Source organism: Ursus maritimus, unplaced genomic scaffold (genome assembly GCF_017311325.1).
Source record: "Ursus maritimus isolate PB19 unplaced genomic scaffold, ASM1731132v1 scaffold_25, whole genome shotgun sequence".
In the NCBI taxonomy this organism is placed as follows: Eukaryota; Metazoa; Chordata; class Mammalia; order Carnivora; family Ursidae; genus Ursus; species Ursus maritimus.
The window spans coordinates 11,574,221-11,590,563 of NW_024425008.1; the positions used below are offsets into that span (position 1 = coordinate 11,574,221).

General features: G+C 41.9%; 1 protein-coding gene across 2 annotated transcripts in view; it reads left to right on the top strand.

The window, feature by feature from the left end:
- Positions 1-4,340: 4,340 nt before the first annotated feature.
- The window catches only part of PPP4R3A (protein phosphatase 4 regulatory subunit 3A), a 37,276-nt gene continuing 25,273 nt past the window's right edge, over positions 4,341-16,343 (top strand). For both annotated transcript variants that reach the window (XM_040641520.1, XM_008702664.2), the window contains exons 1-2: positions 4,341-4,518; positions 15,659-15,714. In XM_040641520.1, the coding sequence (XP_040497454.1) occupies positions 4,377-4,518; positions 15,659-15,714 (198 nt within the window). In that variant the 5' untranslated portion in view covers positions 4,341-4,376. The remainder of the gene's footprint in view (positions 4,519-15,658; positions 15,715-16,343) is intronic.

Consider the following 16,343-nt stretch of genomic DNA (forward strand, 5'->3'; position numbering starts at 1 on the left):
CTGCAAGGAGGGCACCCGAGTGGCTCAGTCAGTTAAGCGTCTGACTTCGGCTCAGGTCATGATCTGAGGGTCCGGGGATCGAGCCCTACATCAGTGGGGAGTCTGCTTGTCCCTCTGCCACTCCCCCTGCTTGTGCTCTCTCTCTCAAATAAATAAATAAAATCTTAAAAAAAATAAAAAGAGATCTGTAGGGCATGTTCTCATGACTGCCACCTTTGGCATCCCCTGAATAACATGCAGAGCTAGAGCTATTTGAACAACTAGCAAGAAGCAGAAAGGGGCTGAGGGAAATGTACAAAACTGAGAAAGCATGTGTACATTGAAATTCCCCATGGATAATTTCAATACCCAATCTCCTCTTTCTCTTTATTACTATAACTACTTCCCTTGGCCAGTCTTCAGGAATGCTTGCTTTTACTTCTGGATGCATGGAATGTCCTGCATGAGGGCTTGGGCGATAGGTGGGAGATGGTCTTGGTAGCAGGCCGACTGAAAGAAGTCTCTGGGTTCTTCATTGCCCAAACTAATATAAATGCTGATGCAAATGCTGCTATATTCTGCTAGTGCCTGGGAGTGTTCCTCACAGGACTCTGAGCCATTCCATTTCAGAGTAACAACAGTTTCTGGTCACCTTTTGTAACTGAGTTGGAGAATTTCAAGTACAACAAATCTTATGGTGATGACCAAAGAAATAAAACAGCAGAATCAAACCCAGGGGATATGAAAGAGAAGAAAGTTAGCAGGCCTTGGTGAGGGACTAAGTACAAAGGTGAGGGGGAAAAAGTGAAAATGACTCAAATTTTTATCTGAAGTATTAGAAAATGGCTTGGGACAAACTTGTTTTGCAGACACCTCATTTCGAATCTTCATGAACTCTGTGCATCTCCACCACATAAAGCACTCTTTGACACCAGTCTCGAAAAAGGGTGAGAGAGGAGACTTGTCAGCTATGGTAGAGAACAAGGAAAGGCTGTATTGGTATCAGTCACCTCTCTGCTCTCCCCGACCTGATTTCCCTCCCCTAGATCGAAAGCAGTCTTAGGAGCTGGGTCTTCTTTTTCAAGACAGATTTGTATGGTGAGTGACGGGACGTCAATGGCCCTTTTTAGACCATGATTTAGTTCATTCTAGACCTCTTTTTTTTTCAAGTGCTTGGCTTGTTCTTACCTGGGAAGTTGGCTTGGCTGTGAAAGAATCCACTCAAGGAGCACATTGTATATCATAGCAGCACCTGCCTCCTGAGTAGACACCAGTTTTATTTTTATTTTATTTTATTTTATTTATTTGAGAGAGAGCAGAGTGAGCGAGAGAGAACACGAGTGGGGGTGTAGAGTGGGAGAGGGAGAAGCAAACTCCCCGCTGAGCAGGAGCCCAACGTGGACCCCCATCCCAGGACCCTGGGATCATGACCTGAGCCCAAGGCAGATGCTTAACTGACGAAGCCACCCAGGCGCCCCTAGACACCAGTTTTATAGTGTTCCACTCCACGGGTGCTCTCCTACCAACACCTGCCACCATGGCAAGGGCTGATTTTCAGGAGAGGGGTTTTCTTTTTTTTTTTTTTTAAGATTTTATTTATTTTGACAGAGAGAAACAGCCAGCGAGAGAGGGAACACAAGCAGGGGTAGTGGGAGAGGAAGAAGCAGGCTCCTATCAAAGAAGCCTGATGTGGGGCTCGATCCCAGAATACCGGGATCACGCCCTGAGCCGAAGGCAGACGCTTAACGACTGTGCCACCCGGGTGCCCCAGGAGAGGGGTTTTCTTTCAGCGGCTCAAGTTCTTTCTTTTACTTAGAGTAGGGAAAAATGCAAATAGGAGAAATAAAAACATTTTGGCTGGCTAGATTGTACTTACTTGGACCACAGCACCACCAGCTATAATGTAGAGAGTTTTAGAAGGAAGGTAAGAGTGATGGCTGTGAATCCAGGTGATGTCTTTCCTCAAATTATTTCACATTTGGTTTGGGGATCAAGTAAGCAATGTAAATAAATTTAATGATGTCTTACTGCATCGAAAGTGGACAAAATTGCTGTCATGTCCTGTTGCTTGAAATTATTGCGTTTTACTTTTTAGAGACAACTTTTATTTTTATAGTTTTCCTTTTGTTTGGAAAAGATGAAAGTCTCTGACTGTTCTTTGTAAGCACCTCTTTGCATTTGGCAGTGAGGGAGGAAGGTCCCAACCTCTGATTTTAAAGAAAATCCCACATCCTGGGAAACCCCTCAGTATCGGTCATGCTGTCAGGTCCTCTTCCTGATAGATGGGTGTAACTCAAACTGCATTAGCAGGTTTGAGATGAGATTCCTGGTGATGTTAAGCACCTGAACTTGCCATAATGGTGGCCACTAGACACATGTGGCTACTGAACACTTGAAATGTAGCTACTGCAAATAAGGAACTGAATACTAAACTGTAATTTTAATTAAAATTTACACTTAAAAATCAATATTTTGGAAAAAAACTTAACTTGTATATGTGAATCTACTTTTTCAATTGTAAATTTAATAAACTCTAAATACAGATTAAGTATTTCTGCTTCCAAGTAGAAATTTACACCAGGGGTAAAGTACACATCGCATTTTGAACTTAGTACGAAAAAATGAATGTAAAAATCATTAATTTTATATTAATATTTTGAAGATACTGCATTCAATAAAATACATTAACACATATCAGTTTCTTTGTACTTTTTCAAAAATTGGCTACTGTGAAATTTTAAACTACATGTGGCTCATTTTATTTCTAGTGGACAGCAATGACTTCGACGGCCTGGCAAATAGAAGCCCCCAAGGCGGCTCTTAACTTTCGTGAGAATGAGAATTTGGAATGAGATTGATTCCTTTGTGAAGATTAGCAGTGCTTAACCTCCCACTTCGAGAATTACTCATCCCGATTATACAATATCGTATCCGTATCTGGTTTCATGAGCCCTTCAAATTCTTTTTTGCAACATGGAGGACTAGAAAAGAACAGCTCTGATAAAGAGTAAGGGAATGGCGGTAGCAGCTGGACTGTAAGGTGAGGTTTTAGACTTGTCACTTCGGGCCTGGTGCCAGCCGTCCCGTTTCTAGACTCGCCACACCACTGCGTGCCCCATGGCGGCTCCCAAGACCTGCGGCTGCCCTCGCCATGCAAACCTGTGGCCTTTCCCGGAAGCTTTTCAATGTCTCCCCAAAGGAAAAACGCCTTAAGTTCGCGAGGCTCCGGCGCCTCCCCAAGTGTGCGCTCCAGGCGCCCAGGAGAGGACACTCGTGGACGCGGAGGCGCCGCGGGAGAGTGCTAGGGCGACGCGGCCCGCCGCTTGTAAGGCAGGAAGGGGCAAGGGCTGCGGGACAGCGAGGAACCGAGAAGACCGCCGCCCCCGAAGCCCGAGACGCCAGGCGCGCGGCGGGTAGGCGCGCCGAGGCGGTAGGCGGGCTCCACGCCCCTTTCGAATCCCCGAACTGGGCTGATGACGAACACAGGGCGCGACGGCGCACACGCCGCCCCGCGCTCGCACGACGGTGCGTGCAGGCAGCGCGAGGGAGCCCCGGGCCGTCACCGGCGCGACCAGCGTTCCGCCTCCTCCGCTCCCTGCGCTCCCGCCACCTCGGCAACTCGGCGCCCGCCTACCGCCTCCGTCCGAGGCCTCCGCCGCAGCGAGGCTCCCGGCCTCGCTCCTGTCTCTTTAAATGGTGGGGCCAACGGGCCGCCCCTGCAGCTGCTGCCTGGGTGGCCCCGCGCGCTGCTATTGAGGGGCGAACCAAGATGGCGGCGGCTTTGGCTGTGTGAGGAAGACGGAAGAGGCGGTGGCAGAGGCGAAGGGAAAGGGACTTCCAGGAGGCAGGAGCGCTCGTGCGCCTGGGGGCTCTCGCAGTCTCCCGCGCAGTGGTAGCAGCTGCAGCAGGAGCAGGCGCCCCTCGGCTTGGGATATTTGAAGCAGGGGAGCGGAGCGGAGCCACTGGCTGCGGTGGCAGGGCCAGGTATAAGGAAGGAAAACATGGCGGCGGCGGCCTGAGGAGGCGGCGGCAGCGCGGGAAGCGGCTTCGCGGAGATCATGGCGGAGGCGGGAGCAGGGCAGTGACCGGCGCCCCGAGTTGCTACCGCTTGGGGCCGGGAGGCTGTAAAGCGCTGCGCGCCCCTCTTGGGGCGGCCGGCCTTGCCGAGCTTGGACAATAGCGCTGAGGAGTCGGAGGCGAGGAAAGACTGGGGCCCAGAGCTCGGGCCCGGGAGCGGGCCATGCGGGCGGCACCGCGGCCCCGCGGCGGCCAGCGGCGGCAGTGAGGCCCGGGAATCCTCCGCTTGCGGGTGTCCTCCCGCCTTGGCTCCCGCGTGTCCCGGCCCCCCTTCCTGGGCGACGCCAGCGGGGCCTCTGCCCCGGCCCCCGGGCGGCACGATGACCGACACCCGACGGCGGGTGAAGGTTTACACGCTCAACGAGGACCGGCAATGGGACGACCGGGGTACCGGGCATGTGTCGTCTGGCTACGTGGAGCGGCTGAAGGGCATGTCCCTGCTTGTCAGGGCTGAAAGCGATGGTAAGTGAAGCTCCTTGCGGCGGGACCCTTGCCTTCCCCCCGGCTCCGGGCCACATCCCTGGTTGTTGGGGGGGCGGGCAGTGGCCCTCTAAGAGAACGGAGGGGGCGACCGGGGCTGGGGGCGGCTGCCGCCCTGGAAGAGGGCGGGCCACCAGCACCCCAGTCCTCTCGGAATTAGCTGCACGGAGAGCGCTCGAAATGTCTTTTGCTTTCCAGCGCCTGGTAGCACTTGCGGGGACGAGGGGAGCCCAGCACGTTTGAGCTGTGCTGCCTGGGCGTGTGGAGAGGTCGGGGGCCTAGGATCGGGAGCCCGGACTGTGCTGTTCTTTTGCACTAGAGTGACCTTGAGAAAGGCACTGATTAATCCGATCTTCTGCCTTAGTTCACTCATCTGTAAAGCAGGCGTGAAACTTTCTCGGAGCGAAGAAAGTTCTTAGGTGTTTCACTCTTTGGAGAACGTTTTGCTGTGCTTCCCCCCCCCCCGCCCCTTTTAAACTATTTTTCTGCCACATCTTTTTGATCCTGTTGCAGGTTGGCTACACCGGTTCATGGATGCGGCAACTCTGCATTCGGCAGAGAAAACTCTTCTTTGCCTTGAGAAGATAGATTTGTGTTTCCCAGTATTGTCTTTTTCACTAATAATGCAGAATTTTGTGTACAGTTTGTGTAAACGTCTTACAAGTGTGAAACTTTTATGCGAGCTTTTTTGAGTCACAATTTGGTTCAGTTAACAGGTGGGGAGAAGTTGGCAGATTACTTTGGGAAGACCTTTCCTATCTGCCCTAGTGCCTATGCTTTGCGTATTTTGAAATAGCCCTCAAGGTTCAAAGACCTAGGTTGAAAATAACTGTTTAACATTTTTCAAAACTTTCTTTAGGGTTTGCCACTTCCCTCTGTGACATACCTTCAGTTTCACTTAACATGTTCACATCAGGTATTTCCAAATTGTTTTTTCTGAATTGGAAAATCTGGTTACATTAGTCTATAATTTCACTGTAGCTGTTTCAGTTTATTACGATTGTAGTTGTTCTGTAGCTGAATTATTACAAACTCGTGTCAAGGAATTTTAATTGGACTTTCAATCCAATACTCCCAATTCTATGAAAAACAAACAAGACTCACCCTTCTGTAATTAAAGACTGTAGGGACATTGATTTTCAATTGGAATTGAAAAATTGTAATTTAGAGTTCCATTGCCCACAGGTGATCTTTATAAGGCTACCCCAAATAACCTAATTGGAGAGAAGTTATTTCCCTTCAGAGGCATTTAAAGGATTTTGAATACATGAGTGTATTTTTCTGAGGTCTATTTATTTGCCTCTTAAAAATACAAGTTTGTGTCAGTGTACTTTTGTATGTTTCTATCACATAGTCATTGAGTACCCTCAAATGTCCTTCTTTGCATGTTTGGAAAGCTTTTTACATAATGAGTTGAAAAGTATGGGCTGTGTAGGTTCAGTTAACTGCCAGATGAAGGTGTGTGTAGATTTGAGATCAGTTCTTTGAAGTCTCGTAACTTACCAGGAATAATTGTCACATCACATATTTAATTGGACTCTGTTAATACAGAGCCCGTTGTTTAAAATATTTTTAAGCATTAAGTTTTAATGTCATACTATGCTAGGGAATCCTTCTCTACTAACCTACTAATGTAGGGGTCTGGTTTTTTTCCCATTTTTGTTTTTACCACTTTGGAAATAGCCCCTAAACTCTCATCCTTGGGAAAGTTTGGGACTCTGCAATGAAACAGGTTGAATGGCAAAAACAAAAAGGCCTTAATTTTTTATCCATTTTATTTATTTTTTTCTTATTGTTAGAGAAAGCTGAAATAAATGTAACTGGTGTGCTCTTATTAATTTAAGATGTAAGGAAAACTAAATCCAAAGAGTGGGCTTAGAAGATAGCAGCATACTTATGAAATACTGTCATAAATAATCTCTAGTTTGATGATTAATGTTTTTTTTTTTAAACAGGAAGACTCCAAATAGGAATGATAATCAAAATTTATCGAGTGCCTACTGTGTGCTAGAAACTCTTTACTTGTATCTGCTGATAGAAGTGCTATTATTAGCCATATTTTGCAGATGGGGAAACTGAGGCTCTGACAGCCTATGGCTTGAGACTGTTACTAATTATTCTCATTAACTGTTTATAGTGTGTTTTAAACTCCCCTACTGCTCGACTAGCCTCATATGTCCTCCTTTGCATGTTTGGAAAACTTTTTACATAATTAGTTGAAAAGTATGGGCTGTGTAGGTTCAGTTAACTGCCAGATGAAAGTGTGCGCAGATTTGAGATCAGTTCTTTGAAGTCGTGTAACTTACCAAGAATAATCGTCACATCACATATTTAATTGGACTCTGTTAATACAGAGGCCGTTGTTTAAAGTATTTTTAAGCACTAAGTCTTAATGTCATACTATGCTAGGGAATCCTACTCTACTAACCTAATGTAGGGGTCTGGTTTTTAGCAAACTTGCATTTGCTGCTAAATACTTAAAGGCTCAAAGTTTATTTCAAAGAACATGAAAAGAATTTTTAGCCTAAAGATACTTAAAATTGTTTATCTTCAAGGCACGGGGTGGGGGGTTATGTACAGACTGCTGTTTTCGGTCATCCATTATTGTATGCTTCTTCCGTTCTCCATTATAGGATAATTGAGAAGTTTCTTTTTATTGTGGTGAGCAAAGTGGAAAGTATTTCAGATTTTCCATAAAATGAGACATTTATCTTGTTAGAGGTGCTTATACACTAAACTGAAAATCAGGAAGGCAGTTCTGAATGGAAGTACTTGCGGCCTCCCTATTAACAGGGCGCATCTTTTCTAAGTGTGCCTTTCCCCTCTGAACTGGATGGTTTGGCAGATCTGTAGCCCACCTTGCCTTGGAGGAGAGAGATATCCTGCCAAGCTACTGAGCCCATTCCCTAGGTTGCATCCTTATTCGGTAGGTTCCTTTTGGCAAAGTGTATTGTAGGAACATGGCCCTTTCTTTAATGAAGATAAATTACCTCATTTCTCGGGTTTTTGTCATAGCCAGCTATCTGCAAAGTTCCATCTTCCAAAAAAAATTACTTGGTGTTGTTTTTTTTCTTCTTTCAGTTTATGCTGTACCTGTTAAGTTGCATGAAGGGTAATAATGTCGTCCCTTACTTGCTTGTCACTTTATGTTCAAATCATTCTATTATTGGGGCGCCTGGGTGGCGCAGTCGTTAAGTGTCTGCCTTCGGCTCAGGGCGTGATCCTGGCGTTCTGGGATGGAGCCCCACGTCCGGCTTCTCCGCTGGGAGCCTGCTTCTTCCTCTCCCACTCCCCCTGCTCGTGTTCCCTCTCTCACTGGCTGTGTCTCTGTGTCAAATAAATAAATAAAACCTTTAAAAAAAAATCATTCTATTATGGTTTTTACCACTTCCACCTTCCAATTTTAGAATTGATAAAGACTTTGGAATTTCTCCACACACTGAAGGATGTCTTTTTAACATAAAATCATATCCATGCTCTTTATTCTGGATTACTTGCCAGGCATCAAGAATAGTTTCATCTATTATCTGAGTTGCTTATTGCAAAGTTTAAAAGGTTAAATTTTCAGTGTTACTTGAGTCACAAAGAAAATGAGACATGGGGAAATGTTTTTGTTCAAGTTAGCACTGCTAGCTAGTGGTAAAAACTAGAATCCTGTACCTTTGCCTCTTGTAGATCTTGGCTGTAGGTAGTGCCTCACCCCCACTCTAAGTAGAAAAGGAGGTCAGAACACTTTGGGTGGAAAGCCTGTTTTGTTTTGTTTTGTTTTGTTTTGTTTTGTTTTGTTTTGTGTGGGCTGTTGTGAAAGAAACGAAGAGAGATAAGTATCAGCAAAAATTTTTTTTTCTCTTATAAATTAGTAAGCAGTATAGAATCTTGCCTGCAGTAAGCGTTCCAGATTTAGCTACTGAGAAGAGCTCAATGTCAGTACTGGGAGAAATGCTTCACTCTGAAAAGTTCATTTAAACCCTTTTTTTCCTTCTTATGTAGACCTACTTTGTAGAAAATTACTAGGCCTAGGGTAAGCAAACCCCTGTTTATCATCTTCTGTGTGTGGTAACTTCTGACAGTTTGAAGTCCATCAGCCACGCTGGGTATAGGTGATAGGGCCTGAGTGTAGTGAAGGCCTGACGCAGGCATGGGACCTTTTCATGTAAGGCTACTCCTCCCCCCCCCAGCCTTTGTTTCAGTTTTTAAATGCTGTGTGTAATGGTGAGCCACAAAATTAGGAGAGAGGGAACACAGACTAGGTTTAAAGCCTACACCAGTGTCCTGTCCAGATGACGTTTTGGACTGACATTAACTCATTTTTGATGGTGTTTTCTTCCCACTAATGAAACACGGTACTTAAGCTCCTGCTCTTGGTTTTGAGCATTGATAAGGACAAAATATACCAGCGATGCCTAGATGTTGAACTGTGGAGTGACAGAGCTGAACCTGGTCATTCTGAAATCCCTAAGTGTTTATCCAAATCAAAATTAAGACCAGGACCAATGTGTCTTTAACTACCTGAATCTGATTGGTTGGTAGGTTGATATTGAAAATAGAACCATAAAAGTTATAGAAACTCTATAATATATCATTTCTCCAGTGAAAGGAAGTGGTATCTTCTAAATAAGCAAAATTTCTAGCTAAAAGACACTGTATCGGAAAGATTACAAATCTGAACAGTTTTCTTGGAATGTTTCCTAAATATTATATACTAAAATGTTTTTCTTAAGCAGTATAATAAAACTGATGGTTAATCTTTCGTTCTAATGTGTTTCTGGGTTGTAGTTATTATCACTAGTTTTTCTGTTCAGCAGCACAGTGATGCTCGTGAAATGATACGTTGTCCATGCTCTAAGAAAAACAAGTATTGAGTGCTGGTTATGTAGTATATGCTAGTATATTCACTTTAATATGAATTTTTAGTTAATACAGCAACCTTATGAGGTATTATTTTTTCTAACCATAAGTCTCCCTGTATTGATTATTTGATTGGGTAGTTCTGTGGTCTTTGTTTCCTGCACTCAGCCAGACATCTACTTTTTTTTTTTAATGTACAGTTTTTCCGTTTTAAAATATTTGCTTGAATTCGGTGTATGAGTATGTGTGTCAGACTGAAACTCAAATAAGCTGTCTGCTGGCTGGATCCAGGCTGCAGGCACTGGTTGTAGTTCTCTGATTTAAACACTTCTGGAATGATATTTCACTCTGCACTACCAGCTCCTTACCACCCCACTCCCTGGAGGTGTTGTTTTCATAGAGGTGTGTTGGGGATTGGCAAAAGAATACAAGAAAAGCTCTCACATTTCGTTTTGCGGGGAGGGAACATTTGTAATGCCTAAAATTGTGCATACTCGTAATTGTACTAAATGTTTTGTCCATCTTTCTTGCTTATTTGTGTTTGACAGCTTCTACTTGCAGTTGTCTTGGTAATGTTCTGAGTGGCATTTTCCCTCTTGTACCATTGTTCCCCTATTTTCTGAGAGTACAGACCTCCTTGTTTATTTGGGGCATCTATTTATGTCAGGATACACAGATCTGTCATCTAAGAGTAGCACAGTATTTCACTGTATATATTTAATTCACACAGTCCTCTGTTGGTGGCATTAGAGTAGCATTTCTGAAACCCTCCTTAGGATACCTTTATACTCTTAAAATAGGGGATTGTCAAAAGCTTTTGTTTATGTGCGTTGTATCTACTGATACTTGCCACATTAGAATTTAAAACTAATTCTTTAAAAAGCTTTTAAGTCAGAAGAGTGTCACTCTTTTACAGTTTTACAGATCTCTTTAATGTCTGGTTTAATTTTTAAAAAAAGATTCTTTTTTTTTTTTTAAAGATTGTATTTATTCGACAGAGATAGAGACAGCCAGCGAGAGAGGGAACACAAGCAGGGGGAGAGTGGGAGAGGAAGAAGCAGGCTCCTAGCGGAGGAGCCTGATGTGGGGCTCGATCCCATAACGCTGGGATCACGCCCTGAGCCGAAGGCAGACGCTTAACCGCTGTGCCACCCAGGCGCCCCTTAAAAAAGGATTCCTAACCTGCTTCTGCATTCAGTCTTCTGCAATACCAGTATAGACACTGAGAAAAATAAGGGTGAAAAAGGCAAATAACTTCTTAGTAGTAATACTATGAAAATAGTTTTGATTTTCCAGACTCGCTGAGGTCCCACACGTTGAGAACAGCTGGCATAGAGATTGTTTCTAGATTTTTACCGTTACGAACACTGCTAGTGACTTGCTTGTTCATATACTTGGCACTGTGTGAAGATGTAGGCTAATTTCCTAGAACTGTTGGGCCAAAGAGGACTGTGTTTCAGAAGCTTGGTAGAGAAAGATAAAATGACCCTTTCAAAAAGTTGTGCTGATTGTAGTTTTGGTAATGGTAAACAAGAATTAAGGACCCTCTTTATTTTTTGAAGAAGTATGTGTATAAATATGGACTTGTAGGCCTATCAGAGCTTCTATGGAACAGACTCTTTTAACAAGCACTCGCTGTGCAGGAATACTCTTTAGTTCACCTGAAGATGGTTGATTTTGCTAGTGGTCTGAAGGAATAGATTTTGCAATGACAAGTGAATTACATGTATTGATGCATTCCCCTTAGTTTGATCACTGTCTTGTTGTTTCTTTGTGTCTCCATATTTCCTTTATGTTGAAAGTGGGAAGGCCTTTCTCAAGTCTTGATATTGGGATTTGCTGTGTAGGCTTGTCTTTCACTCCGTGTGACGGAGTGTCTTTGTCAGATGGTGAGGAGGAGGTGTCATGGAGAGGGTGAGAGTGAATTCTTCTTGGGGGATAAGGGCATTTATTGGAGAGGATGGGTATGTTTCTCAAATAAGTTGGGTGGGGGCCGTTGTGCATATGTGCTTCAGTTATTAAGATAAACTGAACCTACCCTGTATCAAAAGCACGTGTTTCTCCCTTTAACAAGAACCATCTCTGCCTCCCCTTGATGTTGCTTAAGGTCTGCTGCTATGGATCATCTTCCTCATTTTCTCCCCTGTTGTTTCTGTTACCATGATAAATGCCTCTCACCTACAGTTGAACTCCACATCCCCAGCCGTACCCATTTATTACTAGGATGGAATTGCTGTTCCCAGTGCTGTAGCTATAGCAACTGATACGACTGATCTTGTTGGGAGAAAGGATTGTGTTAATGCATATTAACACTCATCTGGATCTTTTTCTATTGATTGGAAAAGCGCTGATAACTTGATCCAGTAGAAACTAAGAGATGGGGGAAGGGAATGTATGACCTAGAAATCAAACTGTGAAGTTTTTGATAGATGACCTAGAAATAAAACTAGAAATATATCTTTGTTATTATCCTAGCCCCCAAACTAAAAGGCAGTTTCACATGCTCCAGCCTCTACAGCCTACTGATTTTCTAGGGAGCATGGTATTTGGGGACCAGAGCTGGGCTTCCTAAGGTGGTGCCTTAGACCAAAGCCATGGGATATGGCTGGGATGTGTTTCAGGAGAGATACTTCCCCTTAACATCTTGAATGGCCCAGTAAAGAAAAACTTGCCAACACCAGAAGCTTCCAGTTATCTACTTACTCTTGTTTTAGCTAGGGCTTTGGGAGGGTACACTTCAAGCTTTCGGTTTGGGATTTTTCCTTTCTAATTATCTTGACCCTGTAATTTTATGTAGTTTTGAAGCAAATGCAAAAGGGATTGGTACTTGAAAAATAATAGTTACACCCCTGCTGGTTTTGTTTTAGTAGCAGCCCAGTCAGGTGTGTGTTTTTCTTTCTTTCCTTTTTTAAGTACACTGCACACCCACCATGGAGCCCAAAGTGGGGCTTGAACTCATGACCCTGAGACCAAGACCTGACCTGAGATCAAGGGTCAGATGCTTAACAGACTGAGCCACCCAGGCGCTCTCTCCTTTTTTTTAATTGAAGTGTAGTTGATGTACAATGTTTCAGGTGTGTTTCTTGAAAGCACAGTTTGAAATGATAACTTTACCCCACTGTGCCATATGTTGTTTACCCCTACTCTTAAACCTTAAAAAAAAAAAGTTTTGAATTGTAATAGATCAAAAAGTTACACAAATGCTAAGTATTCAGCTTGGTGAATTTTCACAAAATAACCAGCACTCTGGAAGCTTGCTTCATGTCCCTTCACAGTTACTATCTCCCCCTGCCTGCTAGTACCATAGATTAATTTTTGCTACTCTTTGAACTTTATGTAAATAGAATTATATGGTATATATTTTTCTCTGAGGTTTCTTTCATTCATGTTTGTAAGATTCATGTATGTTGCATTCACGTATTTGGTTCATTCATTAACGTTACAATGAGGTGTTTCACTGTATGAATATTTACATCTTTTTTTTAATTGACATTGTTCACATGCTGTATAATTCATTGTTTTTTAGTATATTCACAGGGTCATGTAACTATCACCACAGTCTTTTTAATTTTTTAAGTAACCTCTACACCCAGCGTGGGGCTCAAACTTACAACCCCGAGATAAAGAGTTGCATGTTCTACCGACTGAGCCAGCCAGGCTCCCCACCACAATCTAATTTTAGAATATTTTGTTCTCTCTGAAAGAAATCATGTACCCATTAGCGGTCACTCCCCATTCACTCCCCCTTTCCTCCCTAAACCACTAATCTACACATCTTTCTCTGATTTGCATACTCTGTACATTTTATGTAAAAACAGTCATACAATATATAGTCGTTTGTGATTGGCTTCTTTCACTTGTAATATTTTCAAGGTTCATCCAGCATGTATTTTTTTGTGTGTAGCTGAAAAGTATTCATTAGGTTTTGGACATTTGGATTGTTTGCACTTTTTTTTGCTGTTATGAGAAATGCTAAGAACATGTACACATATTTGTGTGAGCATATGTTTTCATTTCTCTCGGGTATACACCTAGGAGTGGAATTGCTGGTAACTAGCAATTGAGTAATTGCCAAACCGTTTTCCAAAGTGGATGCCTTTTTGCATACCCACAAGCAAAATGTATGAGGGTTCCAATTTCTCCACGTGGTTGCCAACACTTGTTATTGGCAGCGCTGTCTTTGATTATAGGCATCCTGGCAGATGTTAAATGGTATCTTATTTGTGGTTTTGATTTGTATTTCCTTAAGGACTAATGATGTGTTGAGCATCTTTTCGTATGTTCATTGTCCATTTATGTATCTTCTTTGAAGAAATATCTATTCATATCTATTGCCCATTTTTAAATTTGGTTGTCTTTTTATTATTAAGTTGTCAGAGTTCTGTATACAAATTCCTTATCAGATATAGGATTTACAGATATTTTATCCCATATTGTGGGTTGTCTTTTCACATGCGTAATGGTATTATTTGTAGCACAGATTCTGATTTTGATCATAATCCAATTATCATTCATCAGTGATGTCCAGTATTTTCTTTTGGGTAGGTGTGCTTTTGTGTGGTTTAACTTTTAAAGAGGCTAACTTAGTTTGGTTCTAGGATACTAAACCTTTTGGATCTTCTGAATGTTACAAAGTAATCCGGTTGTTTCATTCTATTATTTATTTAGTTTTCTAGAAATGGATTGTTTTTCAGGACATGATATATTTCAAAGTGGTTTTTTTTGGAATTATTTTCTCCTAGAAACCACATTTTGAGTATATGCCACAAAAAGTAAGTTTGATCTGTAATGTACCTGACATACTCTGATTTCACTGGGAAATGATAGATGGCAATTTTTGTTCTTGTATTTACGAAAAACAATGGAAGAATATTTACAATGAAAGTTGGAGTCTTACTACTTTTGAGAGACTCTAGACATTGAGTTCATTTGCTTGCTGCTTTTTCTTGTTTTGAGTACATCACTAGACAACTCTTGGTAATTACCAAAATAAAAAAATCCAGTAATTGTGCATAAAGAAAATTGAAGCACTGGGAATTTAATTAATATGGCAAAGATTAGGAGAAGAGGAGGAAGATTAAACCAAATTTCCCTTAGAATGTGAGGATACTTGTCTGAACCTCAGTAAGCCAGAAATAGTAATTTTAAAAAGCCTAAAGAAATGGGGTATTGGGGGTACAGGGGGTAGAGGTGGGAAAAATATGGAGACTGTTTAGTTACCTTAAGTATAGAAAGAATTAGAGACACATTTAGAGTTAAGTTTACCTGTGTTAGACACAGTGGGAGGATTCGAGTGAAGTGGGAGGCTGTGTGCACAGGGTGTTCACAAATTAAGTCCTTACATCTTGGTAAATGCTGGTATTTTACTGTATTTGGTATCACTTAACACTGTTCTGAGCACAGAGGAGTGAACGGTCAGTAAATCACTAAATGGGACAGTATCATAAGATTAGTAAATGAATTTTAACATTAAAAGCCAACTAATTAAATTTGGGAATGTTAAGAATCACCGTTTTCCTCAGCTCCCTAGCCACTATTTGGAAAGGAAAGTTAATGGTGATGTGTAATAGGAGAAGAAATGAAAGATTTGGATGAAGGACAGCTACAGAGAAAACTGCTGCTTCTTAAGCATTTTGGGCCAGTATTTGTCTTTAGATAGTACTTTGGGGATAAACTGGAACTAGAGTGAGGGGAGAGGCATAAAGCTGGTCTTAAAATTTGCTCTTTGTTATAAAGCAATAGTTATTTTCTGAATAGCACAAGTCCTATGATATGGCCAGGGAAAAGATAAAAATGTGCAAATTAAAATTAGTTTACTATGAAAAAATTGATCATTTGAAGACGAAGTGTGATAATTCTGGAACAGAAGTAAGAGACTTTCTGAAAGTGAACTGTAATGTGGGGATGTACTGGGGCAGTGGATTGTATCCAAGTCACAATGTACGTCACAGATTTAAACTCAGGCCACCTGGCTTTATGCTGCGCTGTTTCGCTACCCTGTGCTGCCCGTACGTTGTTAGATTTCTGTTACCATCCAGTCCTTACTCTTCAGATAATCGTGTCCTTGTTAAAAGTAAGCATGCATAAAGCAGGCATTTCTTGGGTTATAAGTTTTATTATATTTAAATTTGTTTTTAAAATACTATTTCCTTAACTAAAGTTACATGTGTATCAAGTGTTCAGGAAAGGAAGTATGTGTGTATGTGATGGAATGTAATTATGCTGCTTTGCAATGACATAATGGAATGTTTTGTTTTGTTTTTCTGTTTCCTAGGTTCTCTACTTTTAGAGTCCAAAATAAATCCTAACACTGCATATCAGAAACAACAGGTAAAATTTTGAAGATGTTGTGTTTTACCTTGTATGCTATCCTCTCAGTTGGGTGATTAAATGAAAATTTACCATAGATTCCTTACAGTTAAAAATTCAAAACAGGTTACAGCATACTTTCCCAGCCTAATTCTAAAATGTGATTTCAGCCAATCTCTGTGGTGTATAAAGCAGTCATTTTATTTTAAACTTAAAAAAATTGTTTCAAGTTAAGCTAAGTTTTTGCTCCAGATATTCTTGCAACTTAGTTTTCAAAAGTTAAAACTAAAACAATACAGTTTTCCTATTTCTACCTAAAGAATAAAAAGTGACCACTGATGTAATAATCAGCTGTTAACACCACGAAAAGGTAGAAATTGCTTCCTTTGCTCTTGTAGATGCTAGTGCAGAAGGGACATTTCTGTCCCTACACAGCAACCCAGTGTAGATAAAAATCTGATTTCTTACATAGCCTGAATAGGACCTTAGAATAATACGGTAATAGAATAATGCAGTTTGTTAAGGCATCTTTCAGTTTTAGTACACTCTTTCTTGTATCCTTCGGATGAATAAGCAATATCTGAAAGTAAATCTTTCTCTACTTGGTAGACCTACTAGCACTGTCATCAAAAGGATAAGAGCACGTGTGT